The sequence below is a fragment of the Callithrix jacchus genome, chromosome 15 (assembly GCF_049354715.1).
Source record: "Callithrix jacchus isolate 240 chromosome 15, calJac240_pri, whole genome shotgun sequence".
Lineage (NCBI taxonomy): Eukaryota > Metazoa > Chordata > Mammalia > Primates > Cebidae > Callithrix > Callithrix jacchus.
This window is the reverse complement of record NC_133516.1, coordinates 71,505,311-71,518,198: the sequence shown is the minus strand read 5'-3', so window position 1 is coordinate 71,518,198 and position 12,888 is coordinate 71,505,311. Positions and strand designations below refer to the sequence as shown.

General features: G+C 53.9%; 1 protein-coding gene across 37 annotated transcripts in view; it reads left to right on the top strand.

Moving 5' to 3' along the window:
* GRIP2 (glutamate receptor interacting protein 2) overlaps positions 1–12,888 on the top strand; it is a 109,853-nt gene that overhangs the window by 53,135 nt on the left and 43,830 nt on the right. For 12 of the 37 annotated variants that reach the window (XR_013527518.1, XM_078351718.1, XM_078351712.1 and 9 more), the window contains exon 1: positions 7,922–7,999. The exons of 18 other annotated variants lie outside the window; for them this stretch is intronic. Coding sequence is in view for 18 of the 19 variants with exons in the window: in XM_078351718.1 (XP_078207844.1) it covers positions 7,960–7,999 (40 nt within the window). In the remaining variant the exon portion in view is untranslated. Of the gene's footprint in view, positions 1–7,320; positions 7,419–7,921; positions 8,000–12,888 lie in introns of those variants that run through there. 7 more of the 37 variants (XM_078351716.1, XM_078351708.1, XM_078351709.1 and 4 more) reach the window with 1 other exon arrangement.

The following is a 12,888-nucleotide window of genomic DNA, read 5'->3' as shown; positions in this document are numbered from 1 at the left end:
CAAGGGGGAGTCGCTGCGTCAACTCAAGGGTGCGGAGGTCCGTACACTGCTCCTGAAGGCTTGGCCTGCGTGCAGCTGCACGTGCTCTCTGTGTCGTCGCCAGAGGGGCCTCCGGAGAGCCCACTCCTTCCTAAATGTCATTCACATGGCCGGTCACAGTGCCAGGAATGCCCCGATTCAGTGCCCTCTCTCCTCCACAGAACTGTGTCTGCAGAACCCGGCCCTGCGTGCCTAGGCAGCCCACCTGCCCTTTGGAGGCCCTTTCGGTGGTGCCTTTCCTTCCCACTTCCCACCCTCTGCTCAGGCTGTGTGCTCTGACACTGCCTACCCCTGGCAGCTTTCCTGGACTCCTCCTCTGAGTGTCCCTGACTCTGTAGCCCACTTTGTTTTGGGTGGGTTCGTAGCAGATCCTCTTTGGACGTAGTCCCTTCTGTAAGAGATGCTGACATTCAACATGTGTAATGTTCTTGACCCACAGTAGGCCCTGTATGAGCAGTGGCTGGACTTTGAACTTGGGTCTCTTGAGTCCCAGCCCAGGACTTTCCCTAGCATAGGGCAGGGAGGAGCCCTGTCATCCTGAGATTGGGACATTTAATGTTGCTTTTTCCTGGAGCTGAGCTCCAACAGCTTGTCCACTTATTTTGGTGTTTTGCTTTCTGTTAGGAGGCAGAAAGAGGGCAAGTGGACAGTCAGAGCAGCCCTGAGGGGAGGAGGATGGGAAGCATGGACAGACAGTGAGCCCCGACCCCTCACCCAGGAGCGCTCTGAGCACCCATTCAAGACAGTTTTCTAAGACACTTAGCTGACTCTATCCCTCTCTCCCTCCCAACTCTTCCAGCAGCATCCTAACGAGAGAATTCCAACTTGTAACATGCCATTCAAGGCACCTGTTTATTTTTAATTTTTAAACTCTGAGTTCCAAAGGTTGAGCTACATTTCTCAGTTCTAAGCACACATAGATTGGGGCCATCCCAGTGCCAGATCTGGCTCTGTGTTATCTGATTTCTCCTCCTTCATGCCCTCTCCCCAGCCCGAATTACTTCCCTCTAAACTTGCACTTGGTGAAATAGGTCTTTATGTCTGTGTTCGCCCTTACAACATAGATAGTGCTTTATGTGTGTGCTTTCAATACATAAATGATACCACAGGGTAGATCTCATTCTGTCTCCCTTCCTCCCTTCCTTTCCATCTTTCCTTTCTCCCTTTCTTTCTTTAACATGACACTAGGTTTTCTAAGATCTGTTCCTGTGGCTGCACTTCTAATTGCTGTGTCTATAACTTCTCTGTCACACTCCATGGGATGCAGTGACCACGTTACCCTAGGATGGAGTCCCAGGTCACTTAACCAACATTCTCAAGAGTTCACGCCCCTTAGAAACCTAGGGAGGGGGTGGGATTACTCTGTAATAATTTCCAGGAGTGAGGGTGCTGGGACACAGGTGGCCAGACACAGAATTTCTCCTAACACTGCCAGGTGCCATGACTGTGGTTGCCTCAGTTTGCCCCCTACCAGCAGTGCTGTGACTTTCCATCTCCATTTCCCCAGATTGTCACCAGCACTTGGTTTTGTCTGCGTTTCTAGCATTTGCCATTCTGAGGAGAGTCAAGTGGGAGCTCACTGTTTCTGTTTTCACTTCTCTGGCGACAGTTAGTTGGGACAACTCTGCATGAACTTGGGGCCATTTGTCCTCTATGCTGGATACCTTGCCTGTTCATAGCTGGTGCCCATTTTTCTTTTCTTCCTGTTTTGCATCAAGATACATCCTGAGTCCATGCTTTTTGACCTCTCCCACCTGGCAGTTCCCCAAAGTGCCCTGTTGGCTGTCATTGGAGGAGCTTTGATGTTCAACTGAAGGGCAAAATGTGGCTCAGAGCAGAAGGGGCCTGGATTCCAGATATCCTAACTCTGAAGTGCCTGGCCCATTTCCTCCCCCCAGCCCCTCACCCCTGTGCCGTCCTGATCCTTGCAACCCACCCCCTGTAGCTGCCTTGGCAAAACAGAAACCAGGTCACACGACGATCCTGCTGTAAGCCCTCCCCTCACACTCAACAGAATCCTGACTCCTCTCCCTGGCCCCTGCCTACCTTGTCTCTGAGCCTCAGCTGCATCTGCCCCTCAGCTGCTCCTGGCACCTGCATTTGATCTGCTTACCTGGAACCTCCTCCTCCCTTTGTGCCTTCTCATCCAGCTCCAGGCAGTTACTGTGGAGCACTCTCCTCCCTCTGCCCCGCCCACAGGTCCCTAAGGGGTGTGAAGATGCTGGTGAACGAGACCTGGCGCTCAGCTTAGCAGTCACTTACTCTGAGACGCTCTCCCTGACCACCTGCTTTGTATCTCTGCGCCAACATAGTGACGGTCTGTCACAGCCCTCAGGACCATCTCAAATGCTGTCTGTCTGTCTGTCTTTCTTGCTGGATCTCTGACCTCCCCTAGACCAGAAGCTCTAAGAGAGCAGGATTTGCCTGCTCTGTTCACTGCTGAAACCTCTAGCCCAGCTGACCTCTGGAAGGTAGTAGGTGCTTAGTTAATATTCTCCGAGTGAATGAGTGACCAGAGAGACAGGATAGGGCCATGATCATGCTGGCCACCTTCCTGTGCCCACATGCTATAGTTTTTTGTGGTGTTTTACTCATTCTCTGAGCTTCTCAACAAAGACCTTGTTAGTACAGACAACTTCATTCACATTTTAGAGGAGGAACCCGAGGCTCAGAGAGGCACAATTGTGCTCCCATGTCCTCTCCTCCAGGAGGAAAGCTATTGTGGGTGTCAAGGGAAGCATGGAGCCCAAGAGGGAGTCCCTGGGAGCTGTCCCATCCATGGCCAGGCCTCTGGCCTGCTGGTGACTTGATCCTGCCCAGGCAGGGAGTTCCCAGCCCCTTTGAACATGTGTTGTCTATGTCTGGCTGCATTGGGCTTCCTGAGTCTGTGTTCACATGCCTGGGCTGTGGAGAGTTGTTTGGTGCATGCATTTCTTGGGGTCACTGGATGGGGATGCCATCAGGCAGGCTGGCTTCAAATCCTGGCTCCCCCTGATGTTCTGCCTAAGGGCAAGCAGCTTCACTTTTCTGGGCCCTGGCTTCCTCATCTCTGAAGTGGAGATGTGGAGATTTCACTGGGATGAAATGAGAAAATGTGTGCAAAATGCTGGCACAAGGCCTGGTGCACGGAGTCTCTGCTCCGATTATGTTGACAGTGGCTGTTCCCAACATTCTGAGAAATCTCCTCTCCTGGGTCTGTCCACATAGCTTCCATGCTTTGCTCCTGTGGCTGTTGGAGCCTCCTTGGCCTGTAACCTTCTGTGTTTTCCTGGAGGCTGGCAGGCTCCGTGAGTCTGAGGTCCACCGGGGCGGCCCACTTGGTGGCAATATCCTGGAGCTTCTCTCAGCCTTCCCTGAAGTCAATGGGTGCTGGGGAGATGTGGGCTGCCTTGGACAGAGTGGGGAAAGACCAAACAGCATCCCTTAAGAGGGGGTCACCTAGTGGTCCTCCTCTGTGGCTGGTGGAATCCCAGACTGAGCCTCAGTTTCCCCATCTGTAAAATGGGTACGATAATGCCTACCTGGCTGAAATGTTTAACAAGACACAGGCTCTGAGAGGACCAGGCGGGGAGGGAGCAACTGTCCTGGCCCGGCCCCTGGGTTGGAGGGAGGAGGGATAGAGGAAGAAGCAACTGACATCCCAGAGCAATAAATGTTTATCTCTCTTTTCCTTGAATTGCCATCTCTGCCTCCCTCTCACCCAGACTTCATTTCCGGTTGTCACTCAGGGTCCCTGGTGGGCTCAAGACATGGCTCGCCTGTTATGATGAACTCAGCCCTGGAGTCTGAGTGGAAGGACGGAGGCCTGGGTCCAGACCCTTGCTGTGCTGGTAGGGCACCCCCGGCAAGGCCCTCTGTGGGCCTCAGTTTTCCCATGGGCTTGGTTCTCAACCACAGCATCACTGACCTCTGGGTGGGAGGGGCTCGGGATGCTAGAAACCCTGCAGTGTGAGAGGCAGCCCTGAACAGCAGAATGCCCCAGCTTTAGTGCCAGTGGTGCCCCACTGAGAGGTAATGTGAGGGCCCTGCAGGCCTGGCGCTGTGTTGGAAAGAGCATGTGGTGATAGTGAGTTTGCAAAACCTTCCAGGGTCTCTAACCCTCACTCCTCACAGGGGGCAAAGTAAAGCTCAGACAGATGTGACTGGCCAAGGGTCACACAGCTTGTGGGTGGTGGAGCTGGGATTTGAACCTGGGCACATTTGACCGGTATGCTTAGCTCTCTTGAAATTCCGTTTCTAGCCTGTTTGGTGGCATTAGTATGAGACTCTTGGCAGGCAAGTGGGTAGATGAACGCTTTCTGATTCATTGATACATGGTCTTCCCAACCCTAGGGGCTGGGTGTTTTTATTATTCTCATTCTACAGCCGAGGAAGCTGAGGTCCACAGAGGTTTGGATGAGTGCCCCGATCACACAGCAATCCGTCTTCCAGTTGTCTCACAAACCTGGGGACACAGGAGTGTCAGGACCCCTTCTGACCACGGAGGAGCTGCCTGCCAGCTCAGTGGCCCTGCCATCTCCCCTGGGCTGCTGAGTCCCCCACCACGGCATTTGAAACATGGAGCAGTCAGATGCTGTCCTCAGGAGCCCCTGGTGGCCTGGGTGCTTGGCAGGCCTGGCTTCCAGCCACCTTACATGCCCAGGCAATCTGTTCCCCTTTTCCTCTGCTTCCCTGAAGTTGGCAGCATTGGATGAGGAGGATCGTCTTTGGAGGGTGATCAAACGGCAGCTCTGCCTGCTCTCATGTCCTAGAAGGAGCTCTTGCTGCTCATCCCGGGGCTGCCTCCCAGCCAGAAATCCTCCTCTCACCTCCTGTCAGCCTGCACTCCGTGTGTGAGGTCCTTGCAGAGCTGTCTCACCCCCTGCACTACAGCCATCCTTGGCTCTCCATTTCCTGCAGGATGAAAGACAAACCCCTTAATACAGCGCTTCTCAAACTTCATATGCATCACCTGAGGACCCTCTTCACCTGCAGCTTTTGATTCGGCAGGCCTGGGCGGGGCCTGAGTATCTGTGTGTCTGACAAGCTCCTGGTGATGCAGGTGCTGCTGGTCCTCTGACCGCAGTTGGAGGAGCGAGACTCTAGTAGACCACCCCTGGCCTGGCTGCATCTTTGTTCCCTTCCTTGTCTCACTTAGTCATGTGGGATTTCGTCCATGGACTCACACACATGCCATGGCTTTTTCCTTTGTCGACAAACTCCTTCCCATCCTTCAAAGTCAGGCTAAAAAACCTTTCTCAGTGGACTCCCAGACAGAGCTAATTCCTCTTCCTCTGCACTCCCAGATGCTTTTACAAATCCTTGAAATCCTGAGGCCCATAGCAGTGCCATTAAGAATAGCAGTGCTGGTGCCAGGCCTCCTAAGTGTGAAACTTGGCTCCATCCTTACCAGCTGGGTGACCTTGGGCAAGTTGCTTAACCTCTCTGTGCCAAGTTAGTTATTTAAATTCTGTCTTGTTCCAAAATGGACCAGTAGTTGCTTCTGAACATACACTTGGGTAAAAATCCAATGAAGATGTGCTCAGTAGGGTATTGGGGAAAGAAGGCAAAGGGGAGACGCTGTTTCCCATCTGCCTCCTTGTGTCTTGGTCCTACAGTGCACAGCATGGCAGGCACTCAGAGAAACACTGCATGGAAGGTCTCTCATAATCCACAGCATGACCTTTCCAGGAGCTTCGGGTCCACAAAAGTAAACTCCAAGGAGCAGTGAGAGCGAAAGAAACATGGCAAGGCTTCCAATTACCAATCTTAATCACTCATTTAAATGCATCTGTATGGAGAGCAAACATTTTTTTAAGAGAAGGAGCAGATAACAGGAGTTTGAGACCAGCCTGGACAACATGGTGAAAACCCCATCACTACAAAAAATATAAAAGTTAGCCGGGCGTGGTGGCGTCTGCCTGCAGTCCCAGCTACTAGGGAGGCTGAGGTGGGACAATCATCTGAGCCCAGCCCAGTGTGTTGCAGTGAGTGGATATTGCACCACTGCACTCCAACCTGGGTGACAGAGTAAGACGCTGTCTCCAAAAGAGAGAGAGAGAGAGAAAGAGAAAGGAAGGAAGGAAGAAAACAAGAAAGAAAGAAAGAAAGAAAGAAAGAAAGAAAGAAAGAAAGAAAGAAAGAAAGAAAGAGAAAGGAAGGAAGGAAGAAAGAAGGAAAGAAAAGAAAGAAAGGGCAGCTATAACTCCAACAGGCTGGGTGCCACGCATCTGTCCTCCCTGAAGAGGCTGTAGATGGAGGGAATGGAGGCGTGGAGTGAGGGTCTGTTGGAGCAGTTCACAGGCATCCCTTCCTGCTTGGTTGATGCTAAGACTGCTCCAAAGTGGCCTCTGTGCCCTGGTGAAGATCAGGGCCTTTATGATGAGCCTCTTCCTGACCACTGCCAGGGTACCAGTGGCCCCATTGAGTGCCTACACCCCCTTCCTGGCATGATCTGAGTCGTCCAGCAAATGCCCAACAAATTCAGGTCTTCCCTCTGCAACCTGACCCTCTCCAGGCCCGCTGTGGCTGAGACCTTGGCATCCCTGCTGCTCAAGGGAAACTTACCTGGCCTCTGGCCCCTTAAGCCGGAAACACATCTGAAGTTGCTCAAAGAGGAAGGCACCTTGGGAAGTGGGTGACAGGATAGGGTCTCGAGTTTGCAGACACAAAGGTCAGTAGCCCCACCCCAGATTTAGAACATGGATTATTCTGAAGGTGCCACTAGTGTTGGGCTGGCAAGAGCCAGTGTGGGGCGACCCAAGAATTGTGGCTAAATTCCATGCTGGGGATCAGTGTTCTGGAGGGAACCCACGAGAAGCCACTGGTCCCTAATTACTGGGCAGCCCTCTCCCACTAGCTGCAGGACACATGGAAAAAATGTGAAGCTTGTGTGTTCTCTGTTGCCAGATGCACTGTGCAGTTGTTCAGGTTGTTGACACCCACCATTCAACAACCAGTACAACCGTGCAGGGCACCATTCAGTGCCCTGTGTCACCATCACCCCACCCTTCTTGGTGTCTGACGCCCAGTTGGTGCCAGCACACACTGGTGGGATGGATGGCAGGAGCAACTGGGCGCAGGCTGCCACCGCTTCTCACGGACAGGTAGAGGGGGAGCTTCAGGTGTCCATTAGGATCAGCCTAGTGAGTCCTGAGCTGGTGTGGAGGAATCCTAAGAGTGTGCAAGGCTAAGGCCCAGCTGAGTCTGGGAGGGGGCAGAGCCTGCCTACTGTGGCTGGAGCCTGTGACCAGCTGGTCCTGCCTGTCAAGTCCAGAGGCGAGCATATCCTCCACCCAGCTCACTTGGTCTTCGCAAAAAGCTGGGTGGCCACTCCATGTGGCAGGCTGCTGGGCTCATCTTCCCTAAGACCCATCTTACTGAAGAGAAAACAGGCCTAGGTGAGGTAGTTGGAACATTGGTGGGTGGGGGGGCCTGGCGGGTCTCCAATCTCAAGGGTTTCTAAGCTGAGACCCACAGAGACGCCCTAGTATTGTTTGTGCAGTCAGAGAGGCTGTACTTCATCTAGCTTGTGTCCTGGGGTTCTGTGCAAACTCTGCTACTTAGAAAAAAAAAGTTTGGAAAGCACTGTTCCCTGTTTCCAGATGAAAAAACTGAAGCCAAAGTCCCAGGGTGAGTTAGGAGCAGGCTTGCTCTCTGCCTGAGAGCCCTGGGGAAAGCCCCAGGCGTGCCACCTTCAAAGACTCCCTGTCTAGACCCACGCTGCATGGGTGGGGCATGTCGGACCTGTCCTGGGGCCAGCCTTGACAACAGCCATGTCCCCTTTAAGCAGAGAGCCGCCCGCTGCAGTGGGTGGACTCGGTGCCCAGCCAGTGGGAGCCCTGAGCTTCCCTCCCACAGCCCCTCCCTGGGGAGGGGAGGGAGGGCTGAGCAGCGTGGCTCCAGAGGGAGTTGGTGGGCAGAGGGGAGACAATAGCGAGCATGCTGTGTGGGCTCAGCCGGGAGACCCCTGGAGAGGCGGGTACGTAATGGGGGGGGTCTGTGGGCAGTGATGGGGCTGAATATGTAGGTCCCTCCAGAGCTGCTGCCCAGAGAGAGGGAACTGGGTGACTGAGATCTGGGATTGGAGACCCAAGGCTTGGGGAGGGTGGGGCAGGACACTAGCTGGGGCTGTCTATTTGACCCTGGCCACTGTCCTACAGCAGGATGGCTGAGCCTCCCCAGCACAGGCAGGCAGAGCAGGTAGGTCTAGAGGTTCTGAGGGCAGTGCTCAGCCCTGCAGGAGGGAAGCCAGTCCCACCTGGGTGTGAGGGAAGCCTTTTGCCCAATCTCGGGATCTGCACAGCTACCTGGTAGTAGTGAGTGTCCGATCCAGAGGGGCGAGAGCCCAAGGCTCACAGGCAAGGTGGTGGTGAGGAGTTCCTGTGCCAGCACGGGGGGGCAGGAGGCTGGACCTCAGCAGGAGGAGAAGCTGTGGCCTGGGGGTTTGGCTGGTGAGCCCCTGGGGCTCTGGGATCATGTGAGATGGGAGGTCACAGCTGCCACGTTCCTGGGTTTGCTGTGGCTGGGACCCAGGGAGGGGTAGACAGGGATTGTTCTATCTGTCTCTCCAGCCTCAGCCTGGGCTCACTTTATTCCTCCAAAGAGGGAGCTTGGGGCCTGGACCAGGACATACTACATTCAGTGCCCTGGGGTTGCCCCGTTGGTCCCTTCTCACACTCTTGACATATCTTTGCACAGAAGCTCCGAGGGCAGGGACTGTGGTCCTAGTGGAAAGAGGAAGTAACCGAGGCTCAGGGAGGGCAGTGGCTGAGCTGGGATTGACACCCAGATGACTTTTACAGCAGAGCCCCCAACCCTGCTTCTGAGGTCCCAGCAGACTTTCATTCCCACCTCCCTTCCCATGGCAAGGAGCAGAGCCAGGTCACCTTTGGACCCAGCCTTAGGGCCCCAGAAAAAATAACAGTAATAATCATAATAGCTGGCTGTTCTTGAGAGCTTCCTCTGCGCCAGGCTCCGTTCTAAGCTTTCTGTGCATATTCTCATTTAATCCTCATAACCACACTGCCATTTGGGTACTATTATTCCCCATTTTACAGTTGGAAAACTGAGGCAGAGAGATGCTAAGTGACTTGTCCAAGGTTATACAGCCAGAAGTGACAAAGCTGGGATTTGACCTGATGGCCCGCCCCTCCTTGGCAACTGCACTGTAAATGGAGGCACTGTCTTTTTGGCCTGGGCACATCTGTTCTTTCAACCCAAGGTCCAGGTGAGTGGGTCACCTTGGTCTGCTGTGGTCAGGGCCACAAAGGCAGCAGTGCCCTGGAGACCTTACCTGGGGTACTGCCAGGGAGGTGTCTCCCCCTCCTCATGGGCCTATGACCTCCACCTCGACCCAGGCTCAGCATCGACTGCCTGAGCCTTTGCACAGTCTCCTCCCTGGCCTCCTGGCCTCCACCTGTTTGCTGCCATGGGAGGAAGCTTGCCAAAACTCAAATCTGCTCAGCCCCTGAGCCCAGCATTCAAGGCCCTTCCTGACCTCTTTGACATTTTCTCTCTCTGATGACTTACTCGACCGTTACCCTCACCACTGTAGCCCTATCCTGGGTCTCCTCCCCAGATCACAGAATCTCATGATCACACTTGCTTCAGTTTGCATCAGCACCAAGTCTCTTCTTTTGAAAAGTGTAAAGATGGAGCTTCAGGCACAGCAGGATCCAGATGCTCAATTAATATCATTAGGACTCTGGGTCTCTTCATAGCTTGCTCTGCTTCACTTAGTGAGCTTCATTTCCAGGCAGACCCTCTCTTCTCCTTAAGGGTTCCTGGTGCCTTCAGGCTTAAGGTCAACCAGCTCAGTCATTCCTAAGGAAAGAGAGCCTATTTCCAGTAGCTCCGGCAAATGCCCCAGGAATGGCTCTCATTGGTCCAGATTGTATCACATACCCACCTCTGACGGACCACTGAGCCTCTGATTGGTCAGGCCTGGTCATGTGGCCTCCCCTGGAGCTGGTGAGGGCAGCCAACAGGTGGCCACTCCATACACCTCCACATTTGGTAGAGAAGTCTGCGGCCCCGAGAAGTCAGCCACTGGCAGCGTGCCTCAGTGAGCACCAGGATTGGAGCTGGGTCTGTGGACCGGGCGGCTCTGTGCCCTTTCTCTGCTCCTGATGGACTCTGTCTGGGTGGGTCCCTGGGCGTGTCCAGTCTCACTCCAGGGAGTCTTGTTTGCCTGCCACTAATCCCAGAGCTCGGGCAGGAGGGGATTGTGACCTATCTCAGCTGGCCGGGGCTGGGGCACACAGTAGGCCTGAACACAGCTTTTGGCAGGAAGTCCCTCTCCATGTTCACTCTCCTGCCTCAAGGATGGGAGGCCTGCTCTGACTCCGCAGCCACAAAGACATCTTTGTTCTGGGCCTGCTAGGTCTGAGCGGGCACTTCTGCCATGCTGGGGGCAGGGAAGGCTCAGTGGGTGTGGCTGTACATGTGTGAAGGTTCCCCCACTCCTCTGAGGGGCCCTCACCAAGCCTACCTTTTGGCTCTGAGACTCCTCAGACAGGTCCAGCTTCCTATTCCACAGCAGGGGCTTGGCCATGGGAGACCCTTCGCCTGAGTCTGTGTCCTGGCTTTGTCTCTTCCTAGTCTCTGACCTTGAGAAGCTCATTCCACCTCTTTGATTCTCATTCTCCTAATCTGTAAATGGGAATTGAATTAAAAAAATATTTGCTGAGCACGTACTACGTGCCAGACAATGTTGTCTATGCTGCGCCCAGCAGTGAGCAGACAGACAGAAGCCCGGCCCCCTGGAGCTGACATCCCAGTGGGTGAGAGTGATAGATTTTTAAAAATTTCATAAATAAGTTAGATGGTGTTGATTGCCCAGAGGGACAAGAAGCAGGGAGGGAGCAGAGGGGAGGTGTGGAAGTACAGGGGGTATGTGTAAGTTCAAACAGGCAGATGGGGAAGGCCTGCCTGAAGAGGCAGCATTTCTACAAGTGCCTGAAGGAGGGCGAGAGAGGGGAGTTTTGTGGATATCTGGGGAGGAGTTTTATGGGCAGAGGGAACAGCTGGTGCAAAGGCCCAGTGGGGTGTGAGTCTGGTGGGCCTTGGGTCGAAAGCACAGATGTGCCCAGGCCAGGAGGGTTTCGTCTCTGTTTATGGCGCAGTTGCGAAGGCAGTGTTGGGCCCGTAGGGTTGGATCCCAGCTTTATCACTTCTGGCTATGTACCTGGAACAGGTCACTTAGCATCTCTGTGCCTCAGTTCTCCCAGCTGTAAAATGCAGAGAATAATAGTGCCTAAGTGTCAGTGTGGTTATGTGGATTAGGTGAGAAAATGCACAGGGTGCTGGAGTCGAGCCGGCCAGGAGGAGCGTCAGGAGATGAGGTCAGGGGGCGGGGGACTGACAGTTGTGGTGAGGACTTCTGCTTCTACTCTCCCTGAGCTGGACGGAATCTTCTTGCGACTCCAGGCAGCCATCATTGGGAAATTGAATGGTTCTGTGGGTAACCCGATTTTGAGGTCACGCTCCTTGATATTGCTGGTTTTAGAGTGAGGCAGGAGAGCAGGACCCAGAATGCAGAAGGCCAAACCCCAACTTGAGGCTGTGCCTCCGCTCCGCCATGGTGGGATGTTGGCCTGCCTGTGGCTCAGGCCTGCTGGGCAGGGCCCCTCTCCCTGTGTGGAGGAGGATTGTGGGGCTGGCAGCCTCTCCAGGTGATGTCATGGCCCCCTCTAGCCCTGATGCACCCAGCCTGTGAGTGCCTGAGCCCTAACTGAAGGGCTCTTGGGGTGCTGGAGCTGCCACCTTCCCAGTGCCCTGATGCTTCTCATTTGGGGTCTGTGGCCTCCTGTTCGGAGGGAGAGAGCAGAGCTGAGGGTTCAGGATGTGGTCTGTTGGGAGGTCAGGGAGCCCTGGGTTCCAGGTGCCTCTGCTGTTCACCGGCTCAGTGGCTTCTCCGGGCCTCAGACTCCCTATCTGTAAACTGAGAACAATCGGTGAGCCTCCCACCTGTGGGTCTTAGGACAAGTAACTGACTTAGCATCCATAAAGTGCTCAGAGCAGACCTGGCCCAGAGAAGGACCCAACACTGGGTGCTACTTATTAAGGTTCTGGTTTTTTTTTCTTTGCGATTCTTGGCAACAAATGACAGGCTTCAAAACTTTAAATCTATTGATGAGTTTCTTTTTGTCTCCCTTAAAAACGTGCTTCTGCTGAGCTCATCTGATCTTTCTGTGCTGTTCTCCCCATGAAGCTGGGCTCCCCCAGAGGCTTGTCAGCCATGGGGATTAGAACTGTCAGTCTGAGGTCAGCCTGTAACTGGCTTTGAGGCATCTCCATTGAGCCCTTGCCCTGTTCCAGCCCTCAGTGACCAGGGAGGGATGCTCAAAGTAGTTGGGGCTCTGCTTGGAGCTGAGCAGCCCTGGGGCTGCAGGCATTGAGCTCTATACTCCAGGCCTGCCATGATGGGAGAGTAGGCAGGAAGGGGCCTGGAGAATAGGGCCCACCCAACCCCTTAGGGAGCCAGGTGGCCTGAGCTTCAATCCTGGCTCTGCCATAGAAGCTCTGTGCCCACGGGCAGTTCCCTTGGCCTCTCTGTGCCTCAGTAGGCCTGGGTTCAAACCGTGGCCCTGCCCTTTATCATGGGATATCACTTAACCTCTCTGTGGGTCAGTTTCCTCATCTGTAAAATGAGAATCATGATTTTACCGCCTCAAAGATGGTGAGGATTAAATGAGATCATGCTTAGGAAGCACAGAAACTGGCACTGAATCACTAGGAGCTGTTGTCATGATTGATCTTTCAACAAGGTGAGGAAAGCAGGCAGGGAGGGAACTGTCATGTTTTTATTTTATTTTATTTTTTAAAGACAGAGTTTTTCCATGTTGGTCAGGCTGGTCTTGAACTCCT